The 18,042-nt window shown below is 29.8% G+C and overlaps 1 protein-coding gene and 3 long non-coding RNA genes across 4 annotated transcripts in view; 1 reads left to right on the forward strand and 3 right to left on the reverse strand.

Moving 5' to 3' along the window:
- Positions 1–562: 562 nt before the first annotated feature.
- LOC103505620 (neuronal acetylcholine receptor subunit alpha-7-like) overlaps positions 563–18,042 on the reverse strand; it is a 142,235-nt gene continuing 124,755 nt past the window's right edge. The window contains 2 exon segments of the mRNA XM_026820918.1: positions 563–1,264; positions 1,926–2,035. Of these exon segments, the coding sequence (XP_026676719.1) occupies positions 782–1,264; positions 1,926–2,035 (593 nt within the window). The 3' untranslated portion in view covers positions 563–781.
- Positions 3,063–4,408, forward strand: LOC113465946. Its single transcript, XR_003390513.1, has 2 exons — positions 3,063–3,233; positions 3,512–4,408. It is a non-coding gene; the product is annotated as an uncharacterized LOC113465946 (long non-coding RNA).
- Positions 4,535–6,999, reverse strand: LOC113465945. The gene is made up of 3 exons (XR_003390512.1): positions 6,846–6,999; positions 4,684–6,704; positions 4,535–4,593 (listed from the first exon to the last, which is right to left on the reverse strand). It is a non-coding gene; the product is annotated as an uncharacterized LOC113465945 (long non-coding RNA).
- Positions 9,194–13,570, reverse strand: LOC113465944. Its single transcript, XR_003390511.1, has 3 exons — positions 11,816–13,570; positions 9,782–10,671; positions 9,194–9,557 (listed from the first exon to the last, which is right to left on the reverse strand). It is a non-coding gene; the product is annotated as an uncharacterized LOC113465944 (long non-coding RNA).

Here is an 18,042-nt window from a genome sequence, read left to right on the forward strand (position 1 = left end):
ATCTTTTTTCGTGTCCTGTTTTTAAACGCAAAAATATTTTCCTGTGTTTAATTACCAAACTGTCTATGAACTAAGCAACAACTGTCTGCTAATATACTGATGTGACTTTCATCTAAGTTACGGAATTGCTTCATATTCATAATAACGCAAGTGCTCTTCCCTTGACTAATCTAAAACTAACAGTGCATGGTATACTTACAACTAATCAAAATATAACTCAATATTTAATTATCATGTTGCATTAAATAGTATTCTACTTCTAAAGTAATTAAAGCTTTGTTACAACTAATCAAAATATAACTCAATATTTAATTATCATGTTGCATTAAATAGTATTCTACTTCTAAAGTAATTAAAGCTTTGTTAATAGGTAACTAAATAAGGGTTTATTGAAATGTTTTGGATTGATCTAACTGATTTAGGAAAACTAATTGTTAATTTTTATGTTAATTAATCCTGTAGCTTAGTACACTTTGGTCTTTATGAGTAATAAAAACTGCCATTTGGACTAACATCATCTCCAATACTATTTACAATATTTAGATTGACATCTACATTCTTGAAATTGTAGTACCTACCTACCTACCTATAAAATTTATTGTTATCTACAAGTAAATAGGCAAAAGTTGCCATTGAAGTAGGTACCTATATTTTATTGCACTTGTTGCCTTGTGTGATAAATGTTAACAATGAAGTAAATAAAAAGATAAAAAGCGAAATATTTGCTAAAACGTAAAATAAGAGCTGCCCAATATGTGTAGAAATAGTGGAATTCCAGATGTTAGGTGACGATGATATGAGGTGCCGAACACAGCACGGCGACTGTAGCTAGGATGGTGAACAAAGTAAAGATTATGAGGCACATGCGGTCGACAACCATGGCGGCAAATTTCCAGTCATTTGTAATCTCAGCCGCCTCATCCTCTTTCTGAATCTTATCAGTTATCACCCGTAGTTCTTTGAGAATCAATGTTAATTCTCTATGAGGACCTATACACGAAGTTGTTGCGTGTAGTATCGTTCCCCCTCCACTATCATCATGTCGGAGGAACGTATGGCTGGAAGACTGGAGTGTATTATGTCGAAAGTCGTCATCTATATCTAAAACATTAGCTAAAAGACTTTTGGAAGATCGTTCCTTGAGCTCTAGTTCTTTCAATTTGAGCGCTTTTCTAGTTGCTTCTGTTAAGCTCGTTTTATCCTCTTCACTTGGCCTGCTCATGCGTAATATACACGGCATCCATTGTAGGAACACAAGCCTTATCTGAAATTGAAACAAAGAAAAACAAACTTTTAATATACAAGTGCATAAAATTACCAACCTTGATATTATTTTAGCATTGTACCTATTTAATATCTCAGGATCTGTTAAGCTCGTTTTATCCTCTTCACTTGGCCTGCTCATGCGTAATATACACGGCATCCATTGTAGGAACACAAGCCTTATCTGAAATTCAAACAAACAAACAAAAACAAACTTTTAATATATGTACCTACTAGTGCATAGAATAACCAACCTTGATATTATTTTAGCATTGTATTTAAAGATTTTAAAGGTCCAAGGACTACTATATCATTGAACGCATATTCTTTTCAATAATGGTTCATCTTCAAATCCATCTAATTGGTATAATACATAATTATATTCGTAGTAATGATTTAGACCATAAAAGGAATATTCCTACCAAATTTCAGCTTTCTAGGTGTTGTGGTTCAGAAGATAGAGCGATCAGTGTGTGAAATGTGAATGAGTGAATGGATCTGGATTTTATAATATAAGATTGAGCGCATATTCTTTTCAATATTGGTCCATCTTCAATTCCATCTAATTGGTATAATACATAATAATGCATAATTATTATAATTACATTCGTAGTAATGATTTATTACCTTTTTTTATAAGTGATTATTGGAATAATACTTACCCACGGAGACATTTCATGCGTGTCCGCGTTTCTATGATGATAATTAAGAATAAGAATTGTAGATACCACAGATGAAGCTACCATAAACATAATACAATTGAAATATGTACCTAAACGTGGCGAAGTCAGGGTACGGTACGTGATCCGATTAACTAATTTCCTTTCGACCTTTTCTGTGTTTAGTTGTTTAACATGAATTTATGTTTGTAAAATTGGACCTCACAAGCATTTATTTTATTGTTAATATCTCCATAGAGAAATCACATTTAAAGTTTCACGTCCAACAATTTACGTGTAATTTTAAAACACTCAAATAACATCGAATGACTTTGACTTACTTGTAATCAGTTACATGGTTTAACATAATTCGAGCTTCGTGGATGTGACAAAACTACCAGCAAAATTGTGTACACAAATACCTATCGTAGTACCCACTGCTTGTATGTAGGTATATTTTTTTTTCCTCTTCTTTTGATAAATAATCAAGCCTGATTTAATATTCAAATAATTATATGCGTACCTAATATTAATATCCTGATACAGGATTAAAAATAAATACTCATTAACTATGTATGAAAAAGTTACAAATAGGCAAATAGCTTGCTTTAGTTTCTAGAACTTTCGAGTTGCAACAAATAATATGGAAAAAAATATCTGAAATAAGAGGCAGTGCTCGTTTTTTCTCTATTTTATAATGGCAGGAGCCCCTTCTCCACTAAGCAAAAAGCTAGATATGAGTGATATCTTACGTATTATTAGGACAAATATTCAGACAAAAGAGGTAGTCTGGACCCCTGGTACATGGAATCAGGCACTTGGTTCACGGAAAGTGGAGATCAGGAGCAAGTTTCTTAGTAGTGACGTATCAAGAAAACTACATAACACTTTTAACGGAAAATACAGATATATTCACAAATAGTTATTATACTTATTTATCTAGATAGTTTTATACAATGGAATTAATTTTGAAGACCTTTATTTTTTTTACAATATAAAAAATAAAATATTTCTTTACTTCGATAAAATTCAGTAATATTCGAAGATTCTACATTTAAGGGCAATAAGTTAAATCAATCAAAAAGTATTTCGAGTATACATAACTTCCCCTAAAATACAGTAATATTCGAAGATTCTACATTTAAGGGCAATAAGTTAAATCAATCAAAAAGTATTTCGAGTATACATAACTTCCCCTTATGTTGAGTATTTTACACCAAACTCGGTAAGTTTAGTAAAATCATTATTTATTGAAGGGGAATCTACTAAGATAGAATAATAAAGACCAGATCCTTAATTTTTTCTTATGAGGTAGAGTGTATCTTTACATAACCTTCAATTACGGTCAACGTCCAGATACCAATGACTCACAATTTTGCTTAACATTAGTGATCCCTCAGGGGCTGAACGAGATAATTTATTTAATTTAAACATCTATTATTTAAAAATAAGTACAAAAATGTAATATAATAAACGAAAAGTTATTCGCAATAATCTTTAAAATGTTAATTTAATTTTATGGATTTTGATATAAAAAGGAGAAGTAAATGAAGACGATAAATCAAAGAAGGAAGAAGCATTCTTATGAGGTAGAGTGTATCTTTACATAACCTTCAATTACGGTCAACGTCCAGATACCAATGACTCACAATTTTGCTTAACATTAGTGCATTGAACATTCTATGACCATTGGGTAAGATGGTGTACCTACGTACCTTAAGATACCTTTCACAGTAAAGTTGAGTTTTTGGTTTATTATTCCTATAAAGACCATTGACTGAGGTAGCGCTAGGTATAGATATGGTAGCTAATAAAAAGTCTAAAAACATGAACAAAAGGAATTTAAATTTAATCTGATTAGGTTCAACCGAAAGAAGTAATACCTTGTATAATGTACAATATTTCTGTAATTACGTAGGCATGTAGATACCTACTATACTACATAGGTTAGGTACATATGAATTTTATTAAATGCAATTAGCTCTTAAAAAATTAAAATAACTATTTTAATGAAATTTATCTTATTATTTTCAACATCCTGACAGCATAAAACTCATTATAACGTAAATTTTTGGATTTCCCTTCGATTACGTTATATCGAGGTTCTATTGTATCATGTTTCATGTTAATAATGTAAATCGAGCTATCATAACTTCATGTTACAATTATACATCAAACTATTAGAACTTCAAAGACATAAAATCTTTCATTTAATCAAATTTGAGAATCTAATACCTAATTTTAAATAATGACCTAACTAAACTAATGTTATGATTAATAATGTGAATTAAACAATAACGAGAGAAGGAAATAATTAAGAAATTAATTCTTTTGGACAAACACATTAAGAACTTGTAATGCACGGTCGATATATTTTAATACCATCACTCAAACTTTAGGAAAAGGGCGTGGAAGGAAACAATCTAAAAGTAAAAGAAGGTATTAGATATCAAAATAGAAATAAGAGAGAGAGAGAGAGAGAGAAAGAGAGAGAGAGAGAGAGAGTAGGAAAAGGGCGTGGAAGGAAACAATCTAAAAGTAAAAGAAGGTATTAGATATCAAAATAGAAATAAGAGAGAGAGAGAGAGAGAGAGAGAAGCAGAATAGAAAATAGAAGTGTCAAATAAAAATAATATTGAAAAGGGATTTGTTTGTGCTACTACTTGCATACCTATTACTATCAAAGCCTGAAATTAAACAAGCTAGCTAAAGCCGAGTTTGCACGGTTCAACTTTTTGTCCAAACAGATAATCTTGCATACCTATTACTATCAAAGCCTGAAATTAAACAAGCTAGCTAAAGCCGAGTTTGCACGGTTCAACTTTTTGTCCAAACAGATAATTATGTATTATTTGTTCAACAGAATGTTGACCTGTGAGAACGCGACTTAATATGAACATTATTTAGATAATATTATAGTCATAATATTTCATGACCATTACAAGTTCTTATAACTGGTTGTGCCGAAAAGGTTTTACATTTAAAGACTTTAGAATTCTGCTTTTATTAAAAATTTCTTGAAATATTTAATGTAATAATAAGTCGACTATTTTAAATTAATATTATTATATATTATTTCGAAACAAAACAACAAACAAAACTATCTAAAGAAATTATCTTTACTTTTTCTCTAAAGACCCTTTTCTTTCGCCATTATTTTCAGCAACTACTTATCAGAAACCAAAATTTGGTTCTTCCGATACCTACTCTAGCTGACTGGCTGATCTGAAAACGAACTAAGGATAAGTAGGTAGTAGGTACCTTTCTCGAATATTTTGCCAATAATATTTTCAACATACCCTGGCAATTAATATTATTCTATTTTATTACTGTCTGCATACCTGAAAAACCCATGAAGGTTTCAGTTTTAGAATGAGTAGCGTCCTCTTGTAGGTGAAACCTGTATGAAGAGTTTTCCTATATGAAAAGGAAGTGTAAATTTAGCACATGAGGGGGAGGGTTGGAAGAGCTGTTTTGTAAAGTTCAATTCAACGTCTCATAGAGGGAGCCACATCATTGCTTTCCAAACTTTTAAATAAATGGGTTGATGATATTTTAGGGTCTTGTCTCTTTTAAAATAAATTTATTAATAATGATTAATGAATAAATAAAAATCTAAATAAATGGGCTAGTCACATTCATAGAAGCGCTTCTTATAATTCAAGTGAATTATTTTCAATTCTAGATTGCATTACCTACGCTACGTAAAGTTTAGATTTTGCCCCGAAAACAGGTAACTAATGGCTTTGTCTTTACATTGCTTACAGGTTTACTGTCTTTATTTTGGTGATAGGTAATAGACACTACTGCCAAATATTGTCCGATTCTATTCAAGAGCTGTACATTCTTGTTTTTCTTTAGTTCTTTATCTTTTTTCGTGTCCTGTTTTTAAACGCAAAAATATTTTCCTGTGTTTAATTACCAAACTGTCTATGAACTAAGCAACAACTGTCTGCTAATATACTGATGTGACTTTCATCTAAGTTACGGAATTGCTTCATATTCATAATAACGCAAGTGCTCTTCCCTTGACTAATCTAAAACTAACAGTGCATGGTATACTTACAACTAATCAAAATATAACTCAATATTTAATTATCATGTTGCATTAAATAGTATTCTACTTCTAAAGTAATTAAAGCTTTGTTAATAGGTAACTAAATAAGGGTTTATTGAAATGTTTTGGATTGATCTAACTGATTTAGGAAAACTAATTGTTAATTTTTATGTTAATTAATCCTGTAGCTTAGTACACTTTGGTCTTTATGTGTAATAAAAACTGCCATTTGGACTAACATCATCTCCAATACTATTTACAATATTTAGATCGACATCTATGTGTATAACACTGAGCTGTGTCCAAAATAGTTTAGTTAGGTATTACATTAACATTTATCACTCAATTCTCCTCGATTGATAAAATCATTTACTTGAATTGATGTGCATCTTGTTTTTGTTATTGCTGGCGACTTTTATTCTATAGCTACCTGTTTTTTCCAGTTGCTAGTTTACATATCAACATATAAAATCAATCCCAGACTTACATGTAGGGCTAGAGAAATAAAACGTATATTATAATAAGAAGGAATTAGCTGGACAGAATTATTGTATACTACAAAGGAAAAATTAAATAACGCCTACATCATACCCTATTTTAAACGCAATTAAAATAGGGAAAATCATTATGAATTATATTTTTTGGAAAGAAATTTTGGGCTTGTGAGAAATCTTGGATTATAATATTGTTCTACAACATGAAACTATTTTATTTTGTGTTGGTACCTACTTTTAGACTTTCAACTGACTGACAATATCTTAGACTGTGGAACTCCGTGTTTTTTGGAAAGAAATTTTGGGCTTGTGAGAAATCTTGGATTATAATATTGTTCTACAACATGAAACTATTTTATTTTGTGTTGGTACTTTTAGACTTTCAACTGACTGACAATATCTTAGACTGTGGAACTCCGTGTTTACGTGTTTGTGGAACATTATTGTTTCTAATGATAATAAAATTGTACATGGTCGTACGATACCTAACCCATTTCTTGGTGTCTTTGTTTTTCTTATTGAAAAAAGAAGAGAACTCCGTGTTTACGTGTTTGTGAAACATTATTGTTTCTAATGATAATAAAATTGTACATGGTCGTACGATACCTAACCCATTTCTTAATGTCTTTGTTTTTCTTATTGAAAAAAGAAGAAGAAAAAAAAAAACTATCTTGAAGCCTATTTCCCATTCAAATGTGAAACGACATTTCCTCTGATTTGTATTTTTCATTCACTTTTCTACACCCTTAACATTAGCTTTTCCTTCACTTATTTCAAGGATTTTCTAATGTGGCTTTTTCTCGCATTACGATCAGCCATCTTGTTTTGCATTAGAAATATAGGAAGTTCTGGTGGTAAAATTTAGATGATTTTAATCCTCAATCCCCCCCCCACCACCAAAAAAATGCCATTTTTTATACTCACCACCCGAAAATCTTAATGTTAAAGTGCATTGACATTTGAATGAAAAATAGGGCTTTGCTTTCCCAGCACACAGGAGTTTCCGTTTTGTCAGCATGTCAGTTGTTCACATTGCCTTGATTCAGTAGGATAACTGAATGGATACCCAACACAAATCCTAATGTCCTAATGAAAGTCTAAAAAAATGCTATTGCAGAATCTCAAACAAGGAGAAAACACTGTAAACTTATAAAATGTTTGTACAAAATTATAAACTAGGTCAGTAGGTATGTTTTCTTATTTATATTTAATAAAAAATAAATAAATATTTTCACATTTTCTTTTCTGCTTCAACAGCGCTTCGATGAGCGAAAAAATATTTTTGAATAATAAAATCAAGAAGGTAAGTAAGTATTACTCGTAATAATGGAAAATTGTTTGACATGAAACAATACATTATAAGTACATAGTTAATATTATTTTCCCAACGAGTCAACAAATATATGCCAATATTATTGGTATCAACAAATGTATGCCATTGTTATTGATGCTCGTGATGGGCATCAAGAGGTCCAGAATTTTCAAAGAAAAGGGTACGGTACGTGATCCGATTAACTAATTTCCTTTCGACCTTTTCTGTGTTTAGTTGTTTAACATGAATTTATGTTTGTAAAATTGGACCTCACAAGCATTTATTTTATTGTTAATATCTCCATAGAGAAATCACATTTAAAGTTTCACGTCCAACAATTTACGTGTAATTTTAAAACACTCAAATAACATCGAATGACTTTGACTTACATGTAATCAGTTACATGGTTTAACATAATTCGAGGTTATGGAATGGGACGTTCTCTACCTCCTAAATTTCAGAGATTGATTATTACCTATGTGGTAAAATTCTTGAATGAAAGAGGATAAAATTCCATGCCTCGACTGGGATTGAACCCATGTCCTCATTAATTATTTCCTTTCTATTAGTCATTCGATGTTATATTTGAGATAGAAAATAAAAATCATAAACAAAAAATTTAAATTTACCTACCTTCACTATTATAGAAACCATGATTCATTGATATTATACGTATTTACAAAATAATGTAGCTTTCAAATAACAGCAAAATAATTATTTATTTATGTATTTTCAATCTATGAACAATAGAATTAATATTTATGTACAAAACCAATTTACCTACTTACTAATTTTAATCATTTTGCAAGTAACTACTCCTACAGTACGTACACATTATCCTTTCACATTTACGGCCAGCCGTAATATTGTGATAACGTAGGGCCTGATGGGTCTCCTTTTGAAGTCCTTTTATTTACATAGAAAGTTTATTTACATAGTAAATGAAAAACAAAAGTGATAACGAGATAATTTATTTAATTTAAACATCTATTATTTAAAAATAAGTACAAAAATGTAATATAATAAACGAAAAGTTATTCGCAATAATTTTTAAAATGTTAATTTAATTTTATGGATTTTGATATAAAAAGGAGAAATAAATGAAAGAAGGAAGAAGCATAAAAATAAGTTTGTAATTTAAATATGAATTGAATGATTATTATCAAACTATTTTTCCATCTTATGAGTTTTTACCGATTACTGAGCTCAAGACATAACCTGTGCCCAGCCTCCACTCACCTGTTCAAATATCAACCACGCCTAACAATGACCAACCTCAGTGGAAGATGTGAGGAAAAGTGATGTTCAACCGAAAAGTCCATACAAGAAGTACTTTTTAATATATCGTATATCGTCTGGTATTTCAATACTTGACTTTCATGTTCTTACAGTGTTGTAAACCGTATGTAATTTAAATATGAATTGAATGATTATTATCAAACTATTTTTCCATCTTATGAGTTTTTACCGATTACTGAGCTCAAGACATAACCAGTGCCTAGCCTCCACCCACCTGTTCAAATATCAACCACGCCTAACAATGACCAACCTCAGTGGAAGATGTGAGGAAAAGTGATCTTCAACCGAAAAGTCCATACAAGAAGTAGGTACTTTTTAATATATCGTATATCGTCTGGTATTTCAATACTTGACTTTCATGTTCTTACAGTGTTATAAACCGTTACCATTACATCAATAAATAATCATTCAGAGTTGCATATTTACATTAAAATTCAAAATTAATCAAATGTTTTTTAATTGGTGTTTTAAACCTCACATGGCAAAAAACAGAATAAGTAGTATGATATTTTTATTCACCTAGGTACCTATACCCAACGAAAATAAATGAATAATAACCCACAGTGAAAAACAATAAAGGATTTGTACAGTAATAGTCAAGTTTAGTAGGTTACATACTCCTACACACCTAACACCCATTTAAACTTTAGTCTAGTCTAGAGAGTACAGTGGAGGATTGCTAATTGGTGTTTTAAACCTCACATGGCAAAAAACAGAATAAGTAGTATGATATTTTTATTCACCTAGGTACCTATACCCAACGAAAATACATGAATAATAACCCACAGTGAAAAATAATAAAGGATTTGTACAGTAATAGTCAAGTTTAGTAGGTTACATACTCCTACACACCTAACACCCATTTAGACTTTAGTCTAGTCTAGAGAGTACAGTGGAGGATTGCATGAGTATTGACAAAATCAATTCTAGTTCTATAATTAAAGCTATAGCCAGGTTTAAATATGTAGCCTTTTTGATGTTGTTGTTGTTTTTGTTGCTTTAACCTTTTTATTTCGATTATTTTTTCTTTCTTCTTTCAATAGGTAGTTATTGTCATTTTACTGACGAGTTCTCTGTATGTACCTACCTAAATTGCTAAAAATCTGTACGATATAAAGAAAATAGGAAATTTTCCGATACGTATACTTATTTATAAGAAAGAAAGATACCTAACTAAGTAGGTACCTACCTACATGCCTACCTACTTGATGAAAATGTTCTTCCTTGTAAAACTAAAATAATTTTCTCATAAAGATTGTCCACATAACTATATAACAAAAGAAATTCCCGAGTCAAAGACTAGAAATTGATATAGAAATGCGCACAGTTCAGTAATCAGTTGATTTTATATTTAAACTTAAACAACATAAGAAGAGAGCAATATCCCTGTCATAATGTGGGATTTATGTAAAATTATACAAAATTATAAATCAAATAAAACATATTAGATACCTAATTCAAAATGATAGATATATTATTTGAAAACTATTTGCTTGGATGTACCCATTGTACCATTGTTACTAGTATGAAATCTTTACACACAAAAATTTGGTGATGGTTATAAGTACCTACTCCTAATTTGGGTACCTACTCAGTTGTTAAAACCCTACAGTCGAAGGTATAGATTTTGGGAACTTGTATACTTTGACAAACCTATGCTCAAATTACATCGTTTCTTCTTTTAAGTAGGTACTACACCAGTTAACTCTTTACTCATACAACATAAACGTTATTAATAGGTATCTCAGGTGCCAATGGTAAGAGAGTAAAAATTGGAAATATAATAATATAAAAACAATAAATAAGGATAATAAGATATCACTTATCATAATAAATTAATCAAGCACAGGACCTAATAGGTAAATTAAACTTAAGAGAAAAACAACCTTTGTATTATGTTTATAATGGGATAAAACAAAAACAAAAAACACCACAGCCAAGTCTTTATATTCCTAAAGTTTATTTACGTCAAGTTGTTATGACGCCTTTATTAATATCTAGAAGTAAGAAAGGCATTACTTCCTACATAGCACATGATATTCTCAATATTAAATTGTAGCTATATCTATTGTATGATTACCTCATGATAGGGGTTTTTGAGGAGCAGAACTATCTATTTGTCATTAATAAGTTTTTGAGAAACCAAAACTCTATTGGAAAGGGAATTAAATTTAATTAAATACAAATTAGCATGTACTGTGGAAAATTTGGTTTTTGGATGAGGAAAGTTTTTTTTCGACAAGTGAAAGGAGGAAATTAGTGTTGTGAAAAAGAAGGACTTCACTCTAACTGTTTCTTATAATTTGGCAATTCTGACATATCCACTAAAATATTTACTCACCTCTCTCACTCATTTTTGTGAAGCTTTGTTAATAGGTAACTAAATAAGGGTTTATTGAAATGTTTTGGATTGATCTAACTGATTTAGGAAAACTAATTGTTAATTTTTATGTTAATTAATCCTGTAGCTTAGTACACTTTGGTCTTTATGTGTAATAAAAACTGCCATTTGGACTAACATCATCTCCAATACTATTTACAATATTTAGATCGACATCTATGTGTATAACACTGAGCTGTGTCCAAAATAGTTTAGTTAGGTATTACATTAACATTTATCACTCAATTCTCCTCGATTGATAAAATCATTTACCTACTTGAATTGATGTGCATCTTGTTTTTGTTATTGCTGGCGACTTTTATTCTATAGCTACCTGTCTAATTTGGGTACTCAGTTGTTAAAACCCTACAGTCGAAGGTATAGATTTTGGGAACTTGTATACTTTGACAAACCTATGCTCAAATTACATATTTTCTTCTTTTAAGTAGGTACTACACCAGTTAACTCTTTACTCATACAACATAAACGTTATTAATAGGTATCTCAGGTGCCAATGGTAAGAGAGTAAAAATTGGAAATATAATAATATAAAAACAATAAATAAGGATAATAAGATATCACTTATCATAATAAATTAATCAAGCACAGGACCTAATAGGTAAATTAAACTTAAGAGAAAAACAACCTTTGTATTATGTTTATAATGGGATAAAACAAAAACAAAAAACACCACAGCCAAGTCTTTATATTCCTAAAGTTTATTTACGTCAAGTTGTTATGACGCCTTTATTAATATCTAGAAGTAAGAAAGGCATTACTTCCTACATAGCACATGATATTCTCAATATTAAATTGTAGCTATATCTATTGTATGATTACCTCATGATAGGGGTTTTTGAGGAGCAGAACTATCTATTTGTCATTAATAAGTTTTTGAGAAACCAAAACTCTATTGAAAAGGGAATTAAAATTAATTAAATACAAATTAGCATGTACTGTGGAAAATTTGGTTTTTGGATGAGGAAAGTTTTTTTTCGTCAAGTGAAAGGAGGAAATTAGTGTTGTGAAAAAGGAGGACTTCACTCTAACTGTTTTTTATAATTTGGCAATTCTGACACATCCACTAAAATATTTACTCACCTCTCTCACTCATTTTTGTATACTTCAGAAAATTAGGGTTGATTCAAGAAAGAGGAGGGATGATTTTTATGTGTAGGTATGGAAAATATTATCTAATAATTTTTGTTAGGTAAGGTACATGGAAAATGTACTGAACTTAGCGCTGGAACATTGATATGCTATGTAGGATGAATTAGATTTAAATACATAGGTATTTACAATAAATATATTATGTATTATTCAACTAACACACAACCTGTAAGATTCGACGAAATGGGAACGACAAATTTTGTTTCTTTGTGATTTCGCAATTAATTTCTGTTTTCACATATTGGGCAGCGAATTAGGAGGAGACAAAGAATAGCTTATGTGTATTATTTTGGATGAAACGAATTTCAGATGAAGTTATTATTTTATTTTACCTACTCGCAAGTACAGGACAATGGAAGTAAGCTAAATAGAGTTACGTATGAAAGAATACAAGCCTAAATAATATACTAAATACTGGATTGTAAAGTAGGCAAAAGACGAGCATTTCTGTTCAGATTACGTTGATAAAGACAATTTATGTAGTTAATTAATAATCTGGGTTACAAAGAGAGCTATTCTTTTAAATTTAAAGGAATCAAACTACTAGAACCGCGAGTATACATAGCACAAGCTCAAAATAAATTAATTTCCAATTCCTTCAGTAAGTCCTAAAAACAAGGATATCCTACATTGTTCTGTAATTTTCAACCCAGGTAGGCATTCTTCCGGCAATATATTTTCAGCATTCCAGGATGTATAGAAAAATATTTGCGAGGTTAATTGAAGTGAGAAGTGAATAGAATTATCCATAGGACTAACCTACTACATAACAGAATTTAATACATTAATTATATTATCTATTATTATTCGTGGATGTGACAAAACTACCAGCAAAATTGTGTACACAAATACCTATCGTAGTACCCACTGCTTGTATGTAGGTATATTTTTTTTCCTCTTCTTTTGATAAATAATCAAGCCTGATTTAATATTCAAATAATTAAATAGCTTATGTGTATTATTTTGGATGAAACGAATTTCAGATGAAGTTATTATTTTATTTTACCTACTCGCAAGTACAGGACAATGGACGTAAGCTAAATAGAGTTACGTATGAAAGAATGAAAGCTTAAATAATATAAATACTGGATTGTAAAGTAGGCAAAAGACGAGCATTTCTCTTCAGATTACGTTGATAAAGACAATTTATGTAGTTAATTAATAATCTGGGTTACAAAGAGAGCTATTCTTTTGGAAGAATCAAACTACTAGAACCGCGAGTATACATAGCACAAGCTCAAAATAAATTAATTTCCAAGTCCTTCAGTAAGTCCTAAAAACAAAGATATGCTGCATTGTTCTGTAATTTTCAACCCAGGTAGGCATTTTTCCGGCAATATATTTTCAGCATTCCAGCATGTATAGAAAAATATTTGCGAGGTTAATTGAAGTGAGAAGTGAATAGAATTATCCATAGGACTAACCTACTAAATTAATAAAATGATGATTGAGAATAGAAACCAGTTAGAGATTTTTCAAGATCATTCGCCTTTTCTTGTCGTTTTGTCTTCTAAGGGAATTATAAATGATTCTTTATAACATATAGGTAGGTAGGTGCACACAATTGACAAAAGTTTCAAAAGCAAGCACATTTCATACAAAGTCTTCATTTCAATTACATACTCGTACGTACTAGAACTTGAAGAGGCACCTACAATAGAAATTGAAATTTTACATGAATGTACATTTACAAAGTACCTTACTTGAATTAGGAAACCAACTGATTTCTTTGAGGAAAAGTTAACAATAGACATAACTATAAGTTTTGGAAACCGTGGTCCTAAATCGATTTAGGTCTTTAGGAATTAGTTCTCATTAGAGATATTTGGAATCTTTCGCTGTATTGTGCTCAGAGAAATTAATAAAATGATGATTGAGAATAGAAACCAGTTAGAGATTTTTCAAGATCATTCGCCTTTTCTTGTCGTTTTGTCTTCTAAGGGGATTATAAATGATTCTTTATAACATATAGGTAGGTAGGTGCACACAATTGACGAAAGTTTCAAAAGCAAGCACATTTCATACAAAGTCTTCATTTCAATTACATACTCGTACGTACTAGAACTTGAAGAGGCACCTACAATAGAAATTGAAATTTTAAATGAATGTACATTTACAAAGTACCTTACTTGAATTAGGAAACCAACTGATTTCTTTGGCGAAAAGTTAACAATAGACATATTAACTATAAGTTTTGGAAACCGTGGTCCTAAATCGATTTAGGTCTTTAGGAATTAGTTCTCATTAGAGATACATTTGTATTTGGAATCTTTCGCTGTATTGTGCTCAGAGTCAATTGGTTGTGCTTGGGTATAATGAAACTGACTTCCATTTTTTTTTCTTTTAATTTAAGTAGAATATGTAGAAATTGATCATTCTTTATGGATGCCATCACATTTACTAATGGTGTGTTGTAGGTATGCTCAGATGCTATGATGTGCATTATGTAGGTATGTAGAAGATATTATTGTCTAAGGATTCTAAGGTACATTTTTAAACAATTTTCAGCGAATGAACTAGAACAAATGGGAAGTTTGGTATTTCAAATATGAATGAAGATGTTGTTTCCATATGATGTTTGAATGTTAGTGTTTTTGTATTGTAAAATAGAAAACAAAAGATCGAAAATAATAAGGAAACAAAATTAGAGTCATGCAAATAAAAAAAGAAAACGAAATAATAAATAGATATGATCGATAGAAAATTGGAAGACTTTCGAATATTAAAGAAAACTATTTTAGATGAAGAAATACGTTCAGATATAGAGAATACAATAAAGTATATAGAAATATGCTTTATAAGATAGAGCTGTCGGATTGATTAACTTTTGGAATTAAAAGAATTTCATCAAAAATAAACCATATGCCATTGGCACATTATGTCATATATGAATGAACAATCAGTAAAAAAGAAAAAAAAATCTTGAACGTACGTAATAACTTTAGATATTATATCATTTATAGCAAAGAGCACGTTGATGATAAATAAATCATATCAGTTTCCAAAATTGACCCAATCCGACAAACACATATCAATGCGAATGATGAAAAAGATTTAAATTACTACAACTTGGACAGTCACATTTAACATAACAATAGAACCATTCAAGTTATTTTATCCATTTGGTTTAGGAATTATTTATTATTTAATGGTATTTATATTTTTCGTGTTTCATTAGCGTGCAATGAGGTATTAATTACAAATATAAGGAGTATTACATTTGTATTTGGTTTATAATAATTATATGAAGTCTACTGTAATGAAAGGGAGAGGCAAACTGTTCATCATTCTACATTCAGATCATTACAGACAGAATGATGAATTTGAAAAGAAGAATTGAAATGCTATGAAGAGGTGTGCTCACACATTAATACAGTAAGAAAAAGGTTGTGTGAAGGAAACCATAACTTGTTTATTTTTTTTTTTTTTTTAATTGGGACGTTGATGTTGCGAACTTATAAATAATTGAGAAACCTACAGTTTTGTTAAAGTTACCAACTTTCTTGGGATAATCTAAATGAATTTCTTGAAAAGAAGAATTGAAATGCTATGAAGAGGTGTGCTCACACATTAATACAGTAAGAAAAAGGTTGTGTGAAGGAAACCATAACTTGGTTAAAAAAATTTAATTGGGACGTTGATGTTGCGAACTTGTGAATAATTGAGAAACCTACAGTTTTGTTAAAGTTACCAACTTTCTTGGGATAATCTAAAAAGCGGATACAGGAAATGAATTTTATTAGTAGAATAGCAAAGTATCTGGTTTACGAATTACGAATACTTTTTGCTAGTAGGTATAATTCGAAAATCATTTTCACACAACCAATCTTGCAATATTAATCATATTTTTCTTGTTTTTGGAAAGATTAAATATGAGTGCATTTTGGAATGAAATAAAAACAATCAAAAAATAGGTAGATTCATAGGCATAGATAGGTATTAAAAATAGTAATTATGAAAAGTAAAAACAATAATGAGTCCCACTCATGAGTCGTAACTTGGAAGCAGAGGGTTCCACACAAGTGCTTTCTATTTCTATGTTGGTTAATTTTATGTTCTGTTATGTAAAACTCATTCTTACCTTTTCTTTGTAAGTAATAAACATTTATTTTTTATGTAATGTCCTATAAATTAGACAGATTAAGAGTGACCATCAAAACAAAGTTTAAGATGATTCTCTTGAATTAATTACCTACAAACTTCAAGTTTTGTGTTTCTATTTCTATGTTGGTTAATTTTATGTTCTGTTATGTAAAACTCATTCTTACCTTTTCTTTGTAAGTAATAAACATTTATTTTTTTATGTAATTTCCTATAAATTAGACAGATTAAAAGTGACCATCAAAACAAAGTTCAAGATGATTCTCTTGAATTAATTACCTACAAACTTCAAGTTTTGTCCTACGAGAGACCTTTCAAATTAGAAAAGCCAACTTACCCTTTCATTGTGTATTATTATTTTACATCAGATTTATGACCTATATTTTGTTAATTTCACGTGTGATATTTAATAAAACTAAGTAAGTATACACAGGTACATTTTAATTTGAATTTATATTTTTAATACATATTATTAATTTGACGAGTTATAAAAATGTAAATTATAAAAATATCAACATAATATCTACCTCTACAATAATCAGAACTATGTGAAAATAACTACCTATCAATAATTTTACTACCTTCAACTATTTTTTTTATTACTTATTTTAAAAATACGGTTATGTTGCATACCTACATCAATCTTCCTCTGACGAGTTATAAAAATGTAAATTATAAAAATATCAACATAATATCTACCTCTACAATAATCAGAACTATGTGAAAATAACTACCTATGAATAATTTTACTACCTTCAACTATTTTTTATTACTTATTTTAAAAATACGGTTATGTTGCATACCTACATCAATCTTCCTTAAATTTTCCCCCCAAAGCAAAACTATACTCAATCATAGTCATAACGGGAGATCAATCTCTTTATTAAAGTATGTACAATTTTATTACTTTGGAGACCTGTTTCTTCAGACATTATTGCATGAGGTTTTGATTTTTTTTTTGTACGATTAAGTTATTCTTAATAAATTTTATCAGTGGTTTTTAAATTAAATTTTGGATGATGCATGCGTAAAACACTAAAAAATGCGTTAAATGTTGAAATACACATGCTTTGATATAATGAGAAACACATGACATTATTAAGAGATGACTTAGAAACTACTGATATAAATTACATTATCGTATAATTGAATTCAAAATATTATTGCCTGCTCCAAAATAGATCCAAAATAAGTAAATTTTTTGGTATTTAAAAATTACTATTACTATAGCTGGCATATTTTAGAAGTACTTTTCTGATGACATTATTAAGAGATGACTTAGAAACTACTGATATAAATTACATTAT

Source organism: Diaphorina citri, unplaced genomic scaffold (assembly GCF_000475195.1).
Source record: "Diaphorina citri unplaced genomic scaffold, Diaci psyllid genome assembly version 1.1 scaffold185, whole genome shotgun sequence".
Taxonomy (NCBI): Eukaryota; Metazoa; Arthropoda; class Insecta; order Hemiptera; family Psyllidae; genus Diaphorina; species Diaphorina citri.